The following is a 19,835-nucleotide window of genomic DNA, read 5'->3' as shown; positions in this document are numbered from 1 at the left end:
ATAATAATACGAAAACATGTTTATATTCAATAATTGAGTTAGAATGCGTACATTCTAGTAAGTTTTCTTATAAATAAATAAGGATGTATCTTTTTTAATATAGTAACGTTTAAAATGCGTGCAATTAGGTTTCAACACCACTAGCATTAGAGCATCATACCAGTTATTGCCCGCTAAAAGACAGGTGTCTGAATGCACCCCCTCCCCTTTCATTTTCAACCAACCCACACAAAGCGGCAGCGTAGAGGTGCGATTTGACCATAGGCTGGAACAGAAAAGGCGCACCGGAGAAGGCTATATCTTCTTGCTGCATTATTAGCCTATACTTTTCTCATTTCTAGAGGCATAGGTTTGTCAATTTTATGTCCGAGAAGAGAAGTCAACATACAAACAAGGTTCAGCACATTAGCCTAATTGATTAAGTTGTTTAATAATCATTTTTCGCTCTCTTAATCTTTTATACGCTAAGTGACTTTTCTAATAGCCTAAATAATTTTTCTTTCATTCCAGTGGAAAAGGACACCTTTTTCCGTTGAATCTGAACAATATCTCCAAAAAGAGAGAGAGAGAAGATTAAGTTATTCTGGATAGAGAGAAGATGCAACACACTACGGACGATTCGACAACATATACATTTGGTACGTTTGTGAGAATATGTAGCCTATACGTACAGTATATGTCTGCCTCACAATCAATGTCATTCACCAACCAATAAGACTCGCCTATATGTAGTAGGCTACCATAAAAATAAACCGATCATAATCATAATCAATGATTAGCTTGTCATGAATCATCGTCCTTCCACTATAGGATATTGTGAAAATGGTTGAATGTTGTAAGTTGTTCAAACCGCATTCGATTATTAAACATATTTTATTGAGTGGATTTAGTTAAAGTAGCTTTAATGTTATTTCACCTTCAAATCCCTATGAAACATGCAAACAATTATTTTAGTCATAGCCTACGTTAAATAAACAAACTATAAATGTGATACTCACCAATGCAGTGTGATATGTAGAATCCATAATTAAACTTTAAAACTAAAGACTTTTTATCTACAGGCACACACAGTTGGTCTATAGGTTTCCCTACATTTAAACACATAAAACTACGGTGTTTACCCTATTCCGCGCTCATCAGAGCACCTTACGGTAGTTACTCACACACAATTACGACGTTGTCTGAGCCATTAAGATGAATATTTCAAGAAACAGTAGCCTAATCAGTCTGAAATGAGCCAACGTTATTGCGCTTTAGTCAGTGTGAAAGACGGGGGACTGAAGTTTCCTTGGTGGATGGCGCTTCTCTAAATGAGTCTGTTTTTGAGACCGAACGAATCTGTACGCTAGGGGGCACCCATATACTGTATTTGAGCCTAAGATCCTGCATGTTGCAGCAGTGTCTTCCACTGACAACCTAAACTCAGATTTAACTCTGTACATTTTTCACCGGACCCAACATTGACAGTACCTTGTGATTTTGAAAGTATAGCTACCACAACTAAAGCTGTTGAAAACTGACAATAACCTAACAGTTTTAGGGTACTTGCAGATCACATAGAGCCACTTGCCTATGAGCCTACTTCTCTAACTTTATGAATCAGTGTCTTTGCGTAAGATAATAGGCCTATCCTATTCTGTGTGTACTATATAGGCTGAAAAGTTAATGAAAATGTTTGATGATTTAGGTGTGAGTGTTTTTCTTCCCAGGACAGACTCCTTATAATAAACGAGTAGCTGTTAACTGATTCTGATAGATGGTCAGTAGGTTATTCCAACAGACCTAGGGCCTAAGGTCGAGCTGAACATTTCATAACACTCCCTGCATTGAAAATAAGCAGGATAATCATAGTGGCACCTTTACCGGGTTCGCAGTAGGTTGCCTTTTTCTGCCTAATTCTTTTAACAGTCTGTAACATCTAAATTCGACTTGTTCCGCTTCAATACTGTTATTGTAAGAAATATGTAGGCATATTGTCCTTGCAAATCATCTGTAAATGTAATCAGTAGTTGGTTGCTTTTTGTGCAGGCCTAGTCTGCATAACCAATTTTAAAATAATGATGTTCACGTAGGCAATCCTTTATCATGCTTGGTGTGGGGATGTTCTGAAAGAAGAAACTCATTCATCCAGTATGGACTGTCCCAGATGCGTCTATGCCTCAATGAACACAAACACACCTCACATTTAGAAAAACGGTCTTAAACTTGTCTGAAAAACGTTTAAACAAATTACAATATTTTTTGATAAACATAGACTCTTTAGGAATTAATATTTGGCTCAGGCAAGGCTACGAGTCCAAAAGGCCTTTTATCATAGCTTTGTAGGCCTATATTTCATTTGGATTCTTAAATATTAATCAAATGCGACTGTTATAGTGTGTGTAGACTAACAGCCTAACAATCTCTCCGGGTAGCCAACAATAGGAAACATATTGATAATTTTAGACTTTTAATCATCATCCTTCTTAGAGTGGGCAACTAATCACTAATTTGAACTAATCATCGTGGACATTTGGTTGCATTATCCAATACAGATAAATGAATCCGTAAAGATTATTTTATTTTGCAGACCATATCGGCGATTTTTTTGTTAGCCTATTCTACAAACACGGTACCCCATTCTAATCCTTCTCCTTTTAGGACCACGCAGCACTCCCGACCCTTATCCGTGCTTTGGCAAGGCACCAAGTAGCACAAATGCCGACTAGCCAATGGGGTTCAGGGGGAGGTCCGTGAGCTCTGACCAGTCAAACACAGTCACTTTCCTTATATGGCAGCTCATCTCCATGGTAACGTGTGCTAAGTTGCAGCAGTCGTGTCAAAGTTCACTATATAGAGAGCTCAGTGAGCTGATCAGAGAGAAAGCATTCTGCCTGCCCAACTCCTACAAATCGCAATCATTTCCTAACCTCCCCCTTTTTAACATATTTGATCACTTTGATTCTCTATTCTTTTTCTTATTATTTTTCTGCGCATGAAGGAGGTTCTAGGTTGTGATCTTTTTGTTTTAGAAGGCAATCATTTGCTCGTCGGAGAGTTGACTTCATTCTAAGATCCCAAGCATTGGCTTCAGTTGCGCGCCGCTGCTCGCGCTTTACCTCACAAGAAGAAAAAGGAGAAGCAGCAATATTTTTTTACCAGTTGATGATTTTCCTCAAGACTCGTGCTGGAACTTGATAGCACTCGCTGCAGTGTGTACATCAATTGCGTTTTATGCCGCTGACACGTCGTGTGCAATTTGCTGTTCAGTTTCTTGAATAGCCATACCTCGTCTCATTATTACAATCAGTTAGTCAACATTTTTCCCTTGATGGGTCTCCTGGATGGCTGACTGTAAGCGCCCCTGGACTTGGCCTTTACGCGAAAGGCAGCGACTCAGCTCGCCATCACATCAGTTTTAAAACGTGAGCTTCGCAGCGGCTGCTACAGCGATAGCCCTTAGATATCTCGACATTTTTCGGAAGATTCCACGGACATTTGAAAACAGTACGGTATTGACAATTACTTGACTCGCCTATATTGAGTATAACGTTTTGCATTCTTTAGGCTTAACGTTCATCGCTACACCAAAAACGGCAGACAAAAAGTTTATTTTCGTTGACTGATAGATATGGCAATGGTAGTGTGGAGAGGCTCCCAGGACGATGTGGCTGACACTCAAGGTACTCTTTCTTCGCAAGCCCAAGGAGGACTATCCCTTCCAACCCCTCAACCAGGCCAGTTGAATCTGACAGCCTCTCAGGTCGCCCCTCCGACCCCTCAGACACCCGTCCAAGGACCCCCAAACAACACGCAATCTACGCCAACAAACCAGACGACGCAGAGTCAATCGGAAAAGCAGCAACCGCAACACATAGAATGTGTGGTTTGTGGTGATAAATCTAGCGGTAAACATTATGGCCAGTTTACTTGCGAAGGGTGTAAAAGCTTCTTCAAACGGAGCGTACGAAGGAACCTCAGTTACACATGCCGTGCCAACAGGAATTGTCCTATTGACCAGCACCATCGCAATCAGTGTCAGTACTGTCGCCTTAAAAAATGCCTAAAAGTTGGCATGAGACGGGAAGGTATTGGGATTTTTGTTTTCTTATTAATGTATCCGGCATGTGAATCCTTGTGCAGTGAATGAATTGTGTAATTGTATGCTTCGGTCCCCTATATCCTCTCCCGGGTCTTCCTCTCTCGGGCTGTACGGCCGAGACACGCAATGGAGCCGCTTGCTCTTGTGCTCGATACGGAGCTCATCAAACCTACATTTTAGCGTTCGAAAGAATAGTTCCAGTCTAACGCATTATTTTCTAATTCAGTCATGTGACTGCGATTCAACCCTTTGAATTTAATATTATTCTCGATATGGATGGTCAGTCAATAGATATTCATCTGGATTTGAATAGAAACGCGCTATTATGGCGAGTGTCGAAAGAGGACAACGTGTGTGAAGGCTAGCCCTTATCCCCCATTACTGTTTATCTCGATCCGAAAGCGGGGCTTTAATCAGCATAAGGCGTACATAGCCTATATCTTAATTGTGTTTCGTGTTTTGTCTCAAATAGTTTGTAGTATAACTATAGCTAAATTGTTCACTAAGTAGGTTAAAGGTAGGCTAAAGCATGCAAGGTCTGCCTTTCCCTATTTGCAGGCTACTCATGTTGCTGAGGCCCAACAAAACAGCCAAATTTACAGATTTATGCAAAGGCATTCTCTACAATGTTTAGTTGGTTGGAAAGGCTCAGGTTGTGTCGATAAGGATGCTAGCAACATGTAGGAATATGCATCTCAGCCATTGCTTAAAAAGTATTCTGTCTTAAATACAAACACAGGATAAGCCATAAGCCTACACTTGAACTTGTAGGCATATTTGACAATCAGAACAATGGCGATTGCCTATACTCCCATTCATCTCAATTTGACTGTTATCATGTAGCATTATTGCGTGCAAGGTCAGAATACATGGTCTCATGATGTATAGAATTCAGGTATCAATATCTGCAGTTTCTCTTTTTACTGCAGCGGTGCAAAGGGGACGGATGCCACCCACACAGCCACACCACGGCCAGTTCGCCTTGACAAATGGGGACCCACTGCACTGCCATTCTTACTTATCCGGATATATATCTCTTCTGCTAAGAGCGGAGCCGTACCCTACGTCCCGGTATGGCAGTCAATGCATGCAACCCAACAACATCATGGGTATCGAGAACATTTGTGAACTTGCAGCCAGGATGCTCTTCAGCGCCGTGGAGTGGGCCAGGAATATCCCATTCTTTCCAGACCTTCAGATTACTGACCAGGTGGCTCTTCTGAGGTTGACCTGGAGTGAGTTGTTTGTGCTCAACGCCGCGCAGTGCTCCATGCCTCTCCATGTGGCTCCACTTCTTGCGGCGGCTGGCCTTCACGCCTCCCCCATGTCTGCGGACAGAGTGGTCGCCTTTATGGACCACATTAGGATCTTCCAAGAACAAGTGGAAAAGCTTAAAGCATTGCACGTTGACTCTGCTGAATACAGCTGCTTGAAGGCAATTGTACTTTTCACTTCAGGTAAGCTCCAAGATCAAGACGTTTTCAATGAATCCGTTGGGTGTGCGTGTATAGGCTTACGCATGTGTCAAACATTTTAAACCATTGTTCAAAAGAAGGGTCTAGATTATCAATTGAAGACAATAAGGTAATTGAAATGTCAAGTTAGACTACGGCCTGTAGTAACCCTGGGTAGCCGATTGTAGCGAGAGCATAATACAGGGCGTCCATTTGCATTGAATGATTTAGCAATCATATAATTATTTTCGTTCAATTCGTTGGGAATCAATCCCCATGTACTACTTTACCCATTAATAATTTACAATCACACATACGATTTGTAGGATATCATACAAAGTTTTAGTTTAATAAAGAAAGTACGTAAACATAACATATGTCCCTGTGCAAGTGTTCCTTCAAACTCTGCGAAATAGCATTAAGCTATGACACAGGCTACTTGCTATTGCTAGTGTGAAATATCACAAGACTGACGATGAGTTGTCTCTTTAGTGGTACTTTACTTTTCATTAATAAGCTTATATGTAGGCCTATGTCCAATCTCTGGTTTATATGTGCACAAAATGACAGATATAAATGATGTCACCCCTTGGGGGAGGGGGGAGGTAGAAAAGGAAAGACTATCTTAATGCTCCATTCACACACATTACAGCCCGTCCCACAACGTAGGCTTTGTCAAGCCACCAAAAATACAGGAATTACAAAATGCATAGAAGCATACGATTTGTTGCCTTATGAAGGCACTTTAGATTGATGTGCTCAATCATTAAACTTGTTCTAACTGATAGTCTATTCAGATCTTCTGGACACACTCTATAACTGGGTCATAATCCAAACGTGATGGCTATATTCTTACAGTCCTCTACATAATTACATTTAACGTTTAAAAAAAGGGAATGGACATGCGGAAATAATTTGCTTCATACATTATAACGCTAGACAGTATTTTTTTATTCACAATTACTATATAGCCTAAATTAATGAATGCTTAAAAAAAAACATCCTTCGCGTATTAGTCGACTTTTAATTATAACATTTAATATTTATTAATTTACATTTCCTACCGAATATGTTATTGGCAGTGTAACTAGTCACGTTGTATAGCCTACACAATGAATGTGTATTCATTATATCCTAAAATTCCGTATCCCCCAACTCATTTAAACGAGGTTGCCTGTCGGGTTGTAGTCCTACTCCTGAAGCGAAATGTCAACCCAGTGCAGAGGTCACAACTCCTAACCCCTTTCCCCTCTCCTGTGCGTGCGAGCGTGCATGTGTTTGTCGGCGAGAGAGAGAGAGAGAGAGAGAGAGAGAGAGGGGGGGGGGGGTGAGAGCAATCCAAACTGGTTCTATTTAGGAAAACTCTTGTCAGGTTCAAGTGTACATTTACACATTTATTAGCATCACAGATAGTATAGTTTTTTCTTCTTCATGAAATAGAAGTATTAAATGATGAAAACTCAGTCTTTTAGGACAATTATTCTTTAATGATAAGGTTAATTCAACAAAATATGATACATGACAAGTGCTGTCTTGAATGAACAATGGACTCAGTATGAACATTGATGATGGTGGTAGGCCTCCATTGCTGTCAGAAATACTGTACATGTGATATCAGGAGGATTTCAGTCTATTAGACTATTGTTGTATGTTATATGAACATATAGAATACACACATTGGATATGTTCATTATTTATGAGCATTGTGGTATATTTTACCAGCTTTTCTATGTATTGAAAGTGTATATTTATGAAACAAACATGATTAATGTTTTTCTGTCTTCCTCTAGATGCTTGTGGCCTCTCAGATGTGGCCCATGTGGAAAGTTTGCAAGAGAAGTCTCAATGTGCCCTGGAGGAATATGTTCGGAGCCAGTATCCCAATCAGCCAACTCGTTTTGGGAAGTTGTTACTTCGCTTGCCTTCGCTCCGCACAGTCTCATCTTCAGTCATAGAGCAATTATTTTTCGTCCGATTGGTAGGTAAAACCCCAATTGAAACCCTCATCAGGGATATGTTGCTTTCGGGGAGCAGTTTTAACTGGCCTTACATGTCAATTCAGTAAGCAGAAGGAATGAACAAAGGGGCTAAGACTACAATGGTTAGAGCCTCTTTTGTAGAAGGAAAACGGCTGTTACACGAGCTCGCTTTCATGAAGAAAGACATTGTGAAATGACTGTGAATTTCAAAATTGAGACATCCAGTGAACTTTCAAAATGCAGATAAAAGCTCCCAGTGTCATTCGGAACAACCGGCTTCTTATCCATTTTTTAAGAAAGAAGAAAATGAAACAAAAAAATATGAAAAGGATTTTGGTAATCCTTAAAAGGAAAACAAATCTATAAAGTGCATTTAAAATGAAAAATTGGAAAAAAAACTTAAGGGAAAAGAAAAAGTAAGTTTTCTTTTTCCAACCTACTTGTCCTGTGTCCATGTATCTATAGCTGTGTTTTGTATTTTTATTTTGTTCCTTCTTTCTGGTTCCAAACCGGCATATGTGATTATGTAGTACAGGTGGTGTTCTTTTCTAAAACCATGAATTATTTTGAAACAGTAAAGTAATGTACAAATGTTCTTCAAGAATTAAAATTTAATCCACAGCAATAGGAAAAGGCTTATGAAAATACATGCTTAATGCTGCAAGCGCACTTACTAAAGATGGCCCAATTAACTGGGAAAGGGTGTTTTCCAGTTTTTAGTGTAACTTTTTGACCCAGCTAAATAATTTGCTTGTTTTAAAGGTTGATAGATGGACTGTCAGGGTCCAGTTACTTTTGTAACTATTTCCAGTTAGGCTAGTCAGTGGAACATCCGCTCTAAACTGGGATTTTACAAGGGACAACTGCCTATGCGACAACACAGGCCACCCTAATTCTACCTTTACATGGTATTAATGCAAATGAAACCCTCATACTTACATGTAGCCTTTAAGTATCTCTGTTCAACGATGATTCATAGCCTATAGCCTGAACTTTGGCAAAGTAAAACAACTATCCATACCTATTTTCAAATGGTCATGGGTCATATATGTTTTTACATTGCTGGAAAAGGGTTTAATAGCAGTATTATTATGACCTCCCTGAAATGTCACCCTTCACTTCAAGCATTAAGTGCCTGACAAGCGCGATGTAATTTCTTATCAAAATGTTGATTAAGTAAGCCTATAGAACACAATTACATTTGAAACTTCAGTCTTATGCTTGAGCATTTCACTTGAAAACATTTATTAGAAGCAGTATTGTTGTAAATATAGGTCAATTCATTTCAACGAGTTTTCCTTTATACAAAGTATATGTGATTAAGAAATCTGTGGTTGCCATTTTTTCGGTAATACAACGTCTTCAAATTAAGTGGCAGACTTAGCTAGTAGCACTGAAAGTTATGTTTGTAATGTATATACATATTACGACAAATGTTTTCTTTTCATGTATTTAGACTGTGAATGCATGGCCACAGGTCGCTAACCTATTTTACCTTTGATATATATAAATGTAAATGTTTTTTGACTGTATAGATATAATCTGTGCATTCAGTACGCTAGCCCTTGTATTTAAAAAAGAAACAAAACGTTCAATATTAGACTTAGACTAAACAGGGTGAGCTGGTTTGGAAAGGAGTACTATTTTGACTTAGTGTTCTGCTCCTTCGGTCTACGACAGATGCCTTGTGTGTGTGTGTGTGTGTGTGTCTGTGTGCGTGTGTGAGCGTGAGTGCGTGTGTGTTTTTGCATGCATGTGCACATGCGTGCGTACATGTGTGTGAAAGCTAGCAATTTTGTCCTTGTTTTGAGGCTTTTCTTCAACACACAAGACACCATGTTGTGGTCGGATAAAAAGGGATCATATTGTGTAGTTGATTGAATACTGATCTTTGGCTGTTCCCATGCCACATATGGACCAGAGAATGATACATGATTGTAATTATGAACAGTTTAAACTGACCCACGTTTTTATATAAATATATAAAAATATATGACTGCAGGGTATTGATAACGTATAGATACTTTTTTTTATGACGATTATTATTATTATTATGATTATTAATTGCAAGTGATACATGTGAGTGTGTGTGAAAGTTTATAGTTAAACACAATTCTTGTTTGTTTGTGTTAGCTTATTGTAAACGAGCATTCTGCTGTAAATTTGTTCTTGGTATTAAATTATAATTTATGAATTTGAAAACAAAAGTTTACTATGTTTGCTTATTACCATTGAAACCATTGTATGTGTGCGCGTGCACATAGTCCTGTCTGGGTCAAAGTAGGTGTGTGAGAAAGAGAGATAGAGAGAGAGAGACAGAGATAGAGAGAGAGAGAGAGAGAGAGAGAGAGAGAGAGAGAGAGAGAGAGAGAGAGAGAGAGAGAGAGAGAGAGAGAGAGAGAGAGAGAGAGAAGAGAGAGAGAGAGAGAGAGAGAGCGAGAAAGAGAGAGAGAGAGAGAGAGAGAGACTGGCATCTTTTGGTTGACGATTATTTTCTGTTGTCTCAAATATGCTGGCCTTGTTAACATGGCGTGTGCTAGTTAGTTCAGTCAATAAGTTAACTTAAGTTATTTGTTACAAAAACGGAGATAGGTTGTTGGTTAACTTGATATTGTGATGTTACATAGGCCTAATTTATTTCAAATTCAAACGTTTACAGTCCAGGCAATGCCTTGTTGGTTGACTATAAAATGTAGGCCACTTGCAGTTTATGGAAAATGCATTTAGAGGTTATAGTCTATGGTTTGCTTTCTTTAAAGTTGAGAAGAAAGACCATCAATCCATTAGACAAACCATTTACCACAACGGACTCTCTCTCACCCCAACTTTAGCAGTCTTTTATTTGAAATTTGACGATGTCTATAAATGGAGATCAAGCGTGCCGTCCCGGCTTCAAAACTATCCTTTAATCTGTGTCCCCGTAGTCAATACTGCAACGAATGCTATGGCCACGGTTCATACATAAGAGAAACCATAGGGCCTAGGCTACTGCAAAAGAAGACCAAGTCATCGATAATAGCTATTACGCTATAAGCCGATATCTGTTGAAACGCCCCAATATTTTCATAACCTATAGAGTGATTGTTGTTATCCTTGTTGTTCTTGTCAAAACGAATCTAGGCTTCCCGGGGCAAAGGTGAAAAGGAATAGGCTATTTATATGACAATTTCTTAGATTCCAAAAACACTAATGTTAGCTACCTCAAACCCATCTGCTTAACTGCTTTATCTTACCACGAAAAATCCATTAATATAGCCTGGGGCTAACACTGAATACAGTTTTCAGACTAAAGGCATACTGCTAACATAACTTGAGATAAACGTTCATTTGAGAGAATTATCAAATTGAGACGACATTAGCTATATCTTACAATTCTCAAGGAGAACCCTACCTTGAATGCCATTTCCCTCGTTTTTAATGGGTCATGCCATTGCCTATAAGTTTGGAGTCTTTTGGAACAATGCTTTACTGGTGTGGATTTTAGTTGACAGTGTGTTGAAGCTGAACTGCACTTATTCTCCTTTATTAACAAACTAATGAGTCACCACTCAATCCAATGTCATATTATTAAATCATTGTGGAAAATGTACTACTTCAATTTGCGATTTAACTTCGCATAGATCGTGGGGCCCTAACTAAAACAGATTTAGCTAAATCTGTGTCTTTGCGTTCCGCTTTTGAATGCTGCAGTCCCGCCAATACTTTTCTCTCTCTCTCTCTCTCTCTCTCTCTCTCTCTCTCTCTCTCTCTCTCTCTCTCTCTCTCTCTCTCTCTCTCTCCCTCTCCCTCTCTCTCTCTCTCTCTCTCTGTCCTTTTTTCTTTCTCTGTCGGGTTGTCTCTCTCTCACACACACACACATGTTCAGAATTGTCTTTATGTACGTTGCACTAGTATCTTATCTTTTAAAATATATGGACCCATTAATTATCGCGTTAAAATTATGACATGCATTTTTGTTGCTAAACTAGGTCCCTAAAGCCATGTCCACATATAGCCTACTGCATGTTACAACGTTCATTCAACATATCAATTGATTTCTTGCATTAGTTATCTGATAACGGATAAATGATCATGCAACACCACCGTATGCACACAAACCTCTTGGGGAGCTCCCCCAATCGTCTGTCTTGAGGGAGCTCCAGTTTGCGTGTCCTAGATAGACAAGAAAACTAATTATAAGTCATGACATTTTCTCACGCCTTTGACTGATAATCTTCCCTCCAAAAACTCTTATAAGGTGAACTTCTCCTCCATTGGAATAGGCCTACTCAAATAATACATCTTAATTTGAGAGGCAGGTCAATGTGGTCCGACGCCAGAAACCCCAGTAGCCTACACTGCCTGTCACTAACCAGTAAAAGTAAAAGGGCGTCATGTTTTGCAGAAAGAAAGTATAGGCATTGTTAATATATCTTTCTCGATTTTGTGTTGAGGACATTTGGTCTATCCTTAATTGTTGGCCTTCTATAACAATACCTGTTTAGGTGTGTTGGCCTAAAGAACACGTCGACAGTCGTAGTCTTGTCAACTTCAGTAAGTATTCTACTTTGTCTTTTTTTTTATAGTGTTTTTGACGGATCTCTGTGCCCGGCGTCATGCGTTCTCTCTAAATGTTAGAAAATTGTGCCATCTACCCGCTATTTAAAGAACTGTCACTTCCAAGACCTGCGGAGTCCTCGGAAAATTTGACGGGCCGCTTGCTGCTCAGTAACTTGTGCACGTGTTCTTCCATCTTCTGTATCTATGTAGGCTATGCATGTATGAATGTCACACACATGTATGTATGCATGTATGTATGTATGTATGTATGTATGTATGTGTGTATCTATCCATCTATCCATCTATCTAAAGATATCTCTTTAATGTGTATATAGTGATAATAGGCTAATACATGTAGTTTGTTATTATAATTAGGCTATAGACCCACTGTTGAAGCGGTATGTCAACATGACGTCCAATAAAATTGCGTGATCCCAGAGTTTTAAATCAGCACTTCTGCAACTAATAGTTTCCCCCTGATCCAAATGACATTCCTCGGGGATGCTAAGTAGAGGGGCCAGTCGACACCAGTATGGCAGTATGGAAAGAAAGTATCAGCCTTTCAAAATGGTACTACATTCAGTGGCTATAGGAAGGGAAAAAAGAAAACTGCATATGGGAGGGAATAACATGACATCTTTGCAATTCTAGCATAAATAATTATTTATTCTAAATTCAATACATTGGCATCCCTGGCTGCGCGGATCAAGTAATGCGCGCTCCAGGATGGTCGTGGGAGCTGAAGAAGTTGGCCACCTCATTTGCAGTTCCACAAATTGGCCTGCAGGATAGGTCCCACCGAACTTGGAGGCTGATCAGACTGAGACGGAGACGCGGCAACAACTCGACCAGACTGGACAAGTAAGGTCTTTATACATAATTTTTTCTTTACAATGTAATTACAACAACACTTTATTATACTTCACATGAATTAGGTGACATCACAGAGGATCCAATGAGGAATGAGAAGACCGTGAAGCCTTATTACAAAGAGGAGTAACTGGATGGATCAGCGATGAGAATCTTGTGAACATTTGAAGGAGACTTTAATACTCACGGAGGATACACCCACGGCAGACTGTCCCTTGTCATTTATGCAACTTTGTTTAATATAACATTTTCGACAATCTTTTTATTGATACTGAGTCCATAGACCTTAAAAGGCTTTGACATGCTGTATAGGCCTATAAAGGCCTATATGGGATATTGACTAATTACATAGTTCATCAGCGCGTGATACAAATTACTGTTAATAGGCTAGCCATAATGCTTTACTTGCAAAAATGTTGGTTGTGTTTCTTTTTGTAAATCTATCGTCATTGCAAAACTATCAGTTGCAAATGGAAAAGGTCATGTGACAAATGTACTTACCATAGCCAATTAATAATTTTTGTTTCAAAATATTCTATTGAATATTCTTGTCCGCGTTCACGTTGACATCCTCAAGCAAACTATTATTGAGTCAAGTTAATCATAGAATGATAACAGCCTACCAATTAACTATTGCAATGATTACCAAGATAGAGTTTTGAGCTCATCTTTTTACGATAACTGGGTGGTTTGCTTTGAGGCTGTTAAAATAAAAATAAATAAATGGGCTTATGCAAGCTTTCAAATGGTTTCCTAATGACCTTGAACTGCAGAATTGTTGTTGGACGGGACGTAGCTATTTGCCCACTAACAGCAACAAGTCAGCAGGTTACAAAATAAAAACATGAACTCGGACGGATCACCTTTTTGGATAATGCTGATGACATGAGAACTGAAGCCTCAGTCTTCTTGTATTTGTCAGAAGACGCAAGGCCTACACATAAGGGAGCCGAAGAGAACGTTTTAGTGTAGGACAAACATTAAGGAAAATGTTAGCCGTCCTATTCAATGCCCAATTTCAAATAGCCCACGGCAAAACAAATATTTCTTTCAGGCGTCATCAACCTACCGTAGCTTTATCCTAAAGTGATGGAGCTGTTGTTTTCCTTCTCTCTCTCAAAGCCGCTTTAGGCCCCTCCTTAAGACAACCGGGGAGGGCGTGCAACACATTGCGCGGATATCAGACTTCAAACGTGCTGTCTTTAAATTGGTTAAGTTGGCTTTCTTAGATTTGCTGAGATTGGCACGGAATGCCTTTGGAAAAGTATGTTGAACTTCAAGATAAGCTTCTGAATTCTAATAATTTTCTTAATAGAAGTAGATTTGCCAAGTCATAATCGGCTTTGTTGTAGGTCTAGTTGTTATTTGGTAGTTAAGTAGAATGTTTATTGTTGTTTTTGCCCAATGGACAAAATATCGTTAACCCTTAGATTTATTGAGGAGGTTGTCCCCTTTGGTGATTTATTTTTGGGGTTGTCCGTTGTCGGCACCACTGCTTGATATTCAGCGTACCTGAATATCTGAGCTTCATTCCTTCTTTGAGAAACTGAAGCAACCATGAATTCACTTTTATGATAAGAAAGACAGGCATTAGGGTCCTATCAGTCATGAAATACCACACGAACACAATGTTTATGATTACAAACAATTGCAAAAGAGAATAAAACACTTCACCAATGTGTTAGATTAATTGTTTACCGTATTTCGTCAACCAATTCCTGAGTGTTTATTAAGATCAGATATAGGCTAATTATATTAAATCTGTAGGCATACAGACTATTCCAACTGTCCTAAATTAATGCATGGGGTATGACGAAGATATGGGCTATCTGATATGTGATATCATTACAAAGATACAAAGAAAATGTCATTCAATTCAAGTCATTCAAAACAAAGTAAGCCTTGGTTCATCTAATAGAGATAATACACGTTAAAAAGCACATTTGGTAACCTTGCTTCACAATTATAGGCCTACTTGTTGTAAATTAGGCTATTTCTGAGTAGGCTAGGCTAAAGCTTGGAACAGTGTTTTGATTTGAGGAACTGCTCACTCCCGAGTGATTTTCTGAAACTTAGATTTTATTATAGATTTTCCATGACAGACGAACACACCAAAAGAGTTATACAATACAAAGACAATGCAGAAACAAGACAAACCGGATTTTCCAATTTTATAAGCGAGATGGCGCTATTTTGCATGCTAACCACTAAAATGAACATGCGCTTGGACTTCACATTCGTTCAATTTCTTTTGTGTTCAGGATGTGTTCGAAGTCTTCCTAAACGATGTGAAAATGCGCATCCACGAAACAATAATATGAACGTAATACGTGCATTCAGTGTTGTTGTCTATTGAAGCCTGTTTTGCCATATGAGAATAATGTGCAATGTTGAAAGTCTGTGAATCACAATTTACAGCATGAAAAAAAGATTGGGCTACCATAGCCTAACCATTGTAATTATGTTTCATATTTAATTAATGTATACTCCTGTTCATAATTCATCATGTTCTAAATTTCAATCAGCAGTTTGCAAGTAAACTCGCTTTGCCTTTGCAACTAAAAAGCTGCTCAGCTTTACTTACAATATTGGCAGCTAAAACATTAAAGCAATTAAATATTGTGTTTTTATACAACCATTCGATCTGTTCCATATATATTTCACAATATGTACAGGCTTAGACATATACTCTTTGCTGCGAGAGGCTCAACAGTAGGCTACGACATGCAACCAAGCCAGAGCCCTTATACCAGTATTTATTATTATTTAAAACAATCCGGCCTTGCATATTAAATGATGACATGCAGCATTATGAGCAGCCTATCAGACTATCTTCTGTTATAAATCAACCAGGTGAATATATTACACATAATTCTACGGATAGGAGACATCTCTTATAGACCCGGGAGCCACTCTTTACTATATTGTCCATCTACGCATTCGTTTGTAGGGCTATTTTGTCTCTACGAACTGAAGCAGCATTTTTCAAGCTTTCTTTGCAGTTGAATAAATAGCCTACTACACCTACGTCAAACACTAGAACTTCCACAATAATCCTCTCATTCTCTACAAACTAGTAGGCCTACAATTATTTTGGTGCTTGAATGGATGGATTGTAGTCCAAATTCTACTGAACCGTTCTACTAAATCTACTAAACACCGTTGTATTTTTGACTCTAAATATTGCAATCGATTTGAGTCAATGCTGGAAATCCCAAAAGCTATTATTGTTTAATTAATAATTATTATTATTAATGAATAACAAATTAAAAAGTCCATATGTGATGCAAGAAATGTCAGATGAAATTACAACCCATATATAACATTGGTCAAGTACACACTTAGCTAAAACACAAGCAAACACACACCACACAAGACCTACCCATGCATAGGTGCCTACATATTCATATGCACACACACACACACACACACACACACACACACACACACACACACACACACACACACACACACTAACAGAAATATTTTGCTCTGTACATTCAAATGTCTTACAATATTTATAATTTTGGTGGATCAACCTTTCAAATAAGAATTATTTGAATTATATTTTCTATAATAATGGCAATGATAACAACCAATAATAACAACAAGAAACAGCATTGATACTATGAATAATGATGATAAGATTGTTATTATTAGACTATTATTATTATTATTATTAATGTTAGACATGATTAGCAAAACAAACAGACAAATAACTTCTAAAACAACTATATTAGTCTATTGCTAAATGTAATGATAACTAATAATAGCAATAATATTAATAATAATGAAACAATGTATTACAGTGTGTTAAAACTAACAGTAACCTATTTCATTCTCCACAAACTGATTGCTAAAATAAATTGTTACAGCAAGCCGTGACATATTATGATTCAGTTACCAGACAAGCTGTCTGTCTATCCTAGAATATCTTAATTACCTCAACACAAAGGTAGAGAGGGTACTATGGTCTGAAAAAGAGGACTTAAATCTACTCTTTTTATATGGTCCTTTCATATTGTGCTGGACTGAGTGTGCAGTCTTAATCGCGTATCCCAAAGTCCTGGCCAGTTCTCTGAACTTAACAAATATATGTAAACAAGTTGTCAGTTTGGAAATAATCTTCTTTGCTTTTTATAAGAATGAAAATTCAATCTCCCAAGCTTAGATTAGGGAGAAGACATTTTTTTTCATTCCTTGTCATTGGTGAGGCTGGACTTTGGTGGACAATAATGTGGCAATTGTTGATGCTTTGTGACCCATAAAATTTGAGGGTGGCTATTCTGGCTTTGGTATGTAATTATGCAAAACACTTTGTATAAAGACTTGCCATCCGATCTAATGATAGAGCCTGCAGTCTCATTTCAAGAGAGGGATGGAACCAATAGTACATACACTCCTAGAGGGAGGAGAAAGAGGCATTCAAATGAACCAAGGCAAACACCAAATAAACATGCATCTTATTGTTCTGGAGTTTTGTGTTGGTGTGGATATTTGTCTCTTGTGGTACATTTATGATGCCCCAATTACAATTTCTTAAATCTGAACTGTTGTGGATCTAATTAATTTCAAATTATTTGAGTGTGCTGTTGTTGACACCAAACTTCCATCAGACATGTTTTCTACTGGAAAAGAGTGATTTGGACCCTCAGATTGCAATTTAATTCCTATAACATTCATTTTTCTTTGACACTGAAATGAACCTACTAGAACACATCTATTTAAAAGTAAACCATATTATTCATTGTTCACCATAATGTAAGAGGCTACATTTTCTGTACATTTTTGTTTGCTGTTTAGGAAAATACTTTATAGCAAACTAATTGCAAATGGAGAATAAAAAAGAACACAGAGCCACTAAAGAAACAATGGGAGTATAGTAGCACAGTGTTTGCAGCATGAACAGCAAAGATTGCATGTTTTTGGGGTGTGTGCACTATGGGTTTTCTGTGTGTATGCACATAATAAACACTTGTGCTGTCTGACAGAGGTGTGAATCTGAGAGCTTTTCTACCAAATGAAGTGCCGGCAGAGAGAGAAATAAAGAGATGTGCAGCTGTCAGGGGTCATCCAGGCTGAGATTGCTTCCAGAGATCTTTTGAAAAAATCACACGTTTGAAGGCTTAGTGCTTTGCTGTCTTCGCATTTCAAGCTCAGATCAGTGGAATCACAAAAAGGGAACAGGGGTTGGAGAATTCTGATGTTTGGATGGCCATGGGACGGGTGATTTTGGAAGGCACGATACAAGCCTTTACCTCAGCCTTCATAAGATGTGAAACAGACAATACAACTGTGGCTCTTTAAACATGTATTGTACGATTAAAGAAACAATGTCTCTAAAGATCTCTCTTTATGTACATGTGGGTGTTTCAGAGGTTTAGAATGTGTGAAATTGCAGAGCTGCTCACAATACTTACATAGTTAGTTGTACCTGATGACGAGAGAAATCCACACTCTATAGTACACTGTACTAAATAAATCTTAAGTGTTTGGTATGGATATACTGTTGGTATCAATGCAAAAACAATTTAAGACAATTATAGGCATTCTACAGTCATCAACATCCTCATCTTCTTAAAAGCAGGTCTATTAGTGAATTATTACTTCTTTCTTGGAGGCCCATTCATCCCAAAATTCCTACTGATGTGAAAATCTACATATGTAGACATTAACCCATGACCCTCTGTTTGTCAATGTTAGACAACACTTGCAGAAACCTGAAGGTTGCTGGTTCAAGTAAACAGGTAAAATCTGACATTGTGAGCAGCAAAATGGAATAGCTCAATTGCTGCAGTTGTGCCTTTGAGCAAGGCATTTAACAAAAATATGTAGTGTACTGTACATAAATTCCAAGAATATTTATTTGTTTCATTTACCATCCCCCTTGCACAAATTTGTTCAATATGAAATCTCCAATTACATCAATGTCTGGCATCATTTTTTCATTTTGTAGTGTGTTTTCCCTTGCTTCCTTGTGGGGGAGGTAAAAAAAAATGCTAATCCCATCAGATTTATAACCATCAGGGCTTTTCAATGTTCATGTGTTTCTGGGGTGTATTATTATTTTCAAGGGCTCTCAGCAGGAAGGTAGAACAGGGGATAATAAGTTTTTTTATTTTTTAACCTGACAAAAACACTTTATTTTTCCTCTGTTTTAAAGATTGGACAAAGTAGTTGTAATGGCATTACTCATTATGATTCAAATGGATGATGGAGGACTGCATGATTTTGACAGTTTGGTGTAAAGCAAAAAATTGAATAAAAAAACATGAGGTATGATATTTATGTGTTCTTTGATGTGCAGCATAATGCACTCATGAATTTGGCCATTAGGTGTTAGAATAGGTGATAAAAAAAATAATAATAATAATGAAATAACCACATGCTATACCATGAGATTTCATTAATCTAAAACTGGAAGCATATTACCTTTGAGGAGATAATCAGATTCTAGTTTATGAATCCATTTAACAATGTGACACTTGTTTCATTGACCTTCAAGGAAAAAAATTACTTTAAATTGTCTAGTCTTTGATGTTGACATAATGCAGAATACATTGGAAAAGTTTTAAGAATATGGATCATCCCATTCTGTAGTTACCTTGCAAGTTCCTGCCAATAGTTTCTGATACCTTTGTAAAAAAAAAATCAAAGCCAAGTCTGTGTAAAGCATTCCAACAGAAAAAGTTTTCATGAATAGAACTCAGAAGACACTCTACCTGCTTGTAAAGTAAGACAACAAATAGATGTGCAGACATTTGTTTCTTTTGTCACATTCTCATTGGGTCCTGGTAGTTTTTAGAGTCTTTTGGAAGCTCATGAAGATGCATGGTGTTAAAGAGCTCTGATCTGTGCCATTGACAGGCCACCCTATCTACTAACAATTTAGTCTGCTGGACATGCTGGCTG

The 19,835-nt window shown here is 38.0% G+C and overlaps 1 protein-coding gene across 4 annotated transcripts; it reads left to right on the top strand.

Moving 5' to 3' along the window:
- The first annotated feature begins 258 nt into the window (after positions 1–258).
- On the top strand, positions 259–9,708 carry nr2f2 (nuclear receptor subfamily 2, group F, member 2). 4 transcript variants are annotated; one of them, XM_047033953.1, is made up of 4 exons: positions 259–395; positions 511–638; positions 5,011–5,538; positions 7,326–9,708. In XM_047033953.1, exons 2-4 carry the CDS (start codon positions 599–601, stop codon positions 7,598–7,600), a joined length of 843 nt encoding a protein of 280 aa, XP_046889909.1. In that variant the 5' UTR covers positions 259–395; positions 511–598; the 3' UTR covers positions 7,601–9,708. The 4 variants fall into 4 exon arrangements, with proteins under 4 accessions (XP_046889909.1, XP_046889908.1, XP_046889907.1 ...); XM_047033952.1 differs by having other exon boundaries at positions 260–638; XM_047033951.1 differs by lacking the exons at positions 259–395; positions 511–638 and adding an exon at positions 2,839–4,067.
- The last annotated feature ends 10,127 nt before the right edge of the window (positions 9,709–19,835 follow it).

Source organism: Hypomesus transpacificus, chromosome 14 (genome assembly GCF_021917145.1).
Source record: "Hypomesus transpacificus isolate Combined female chromosome 14, fHypTra1, whole genome shotgun sequence".
NCBI lineage: Eukaryota > Metazoa > Chordata > Actinopteri > Osmeriformes > Osmeridae > Hypomesus > Hypomesus transpacificus.
Note: the sequence above shows the minus strand (reverse complement) of the source record. Positions and strands in the feature narration are given on the sequence as shown.

Coding starts and splice junctions, on each gene's coding strand:
- nr2f2 (XM_047033950.1), top strand. CDS start 3,611: ATGGCAATGGTAGTGTGGAGAGGCTCCCAGGACGATGTGGCTGACACT. Junction 4,068..4,992: donor AGTTGGCATGAGACGGGAAG/GTATTGGGATTT, acceptor CAATATCTGCAG/TTTCTCTTTTTACTGCAGCG. Junction 5,539..7,325: donor AATTGTACTTTTCACTTCAG/GTAAGCTCCAAG, acceptor GTCTTCCTCTAG/ATGCTTGTGGCCTCTCAGAT.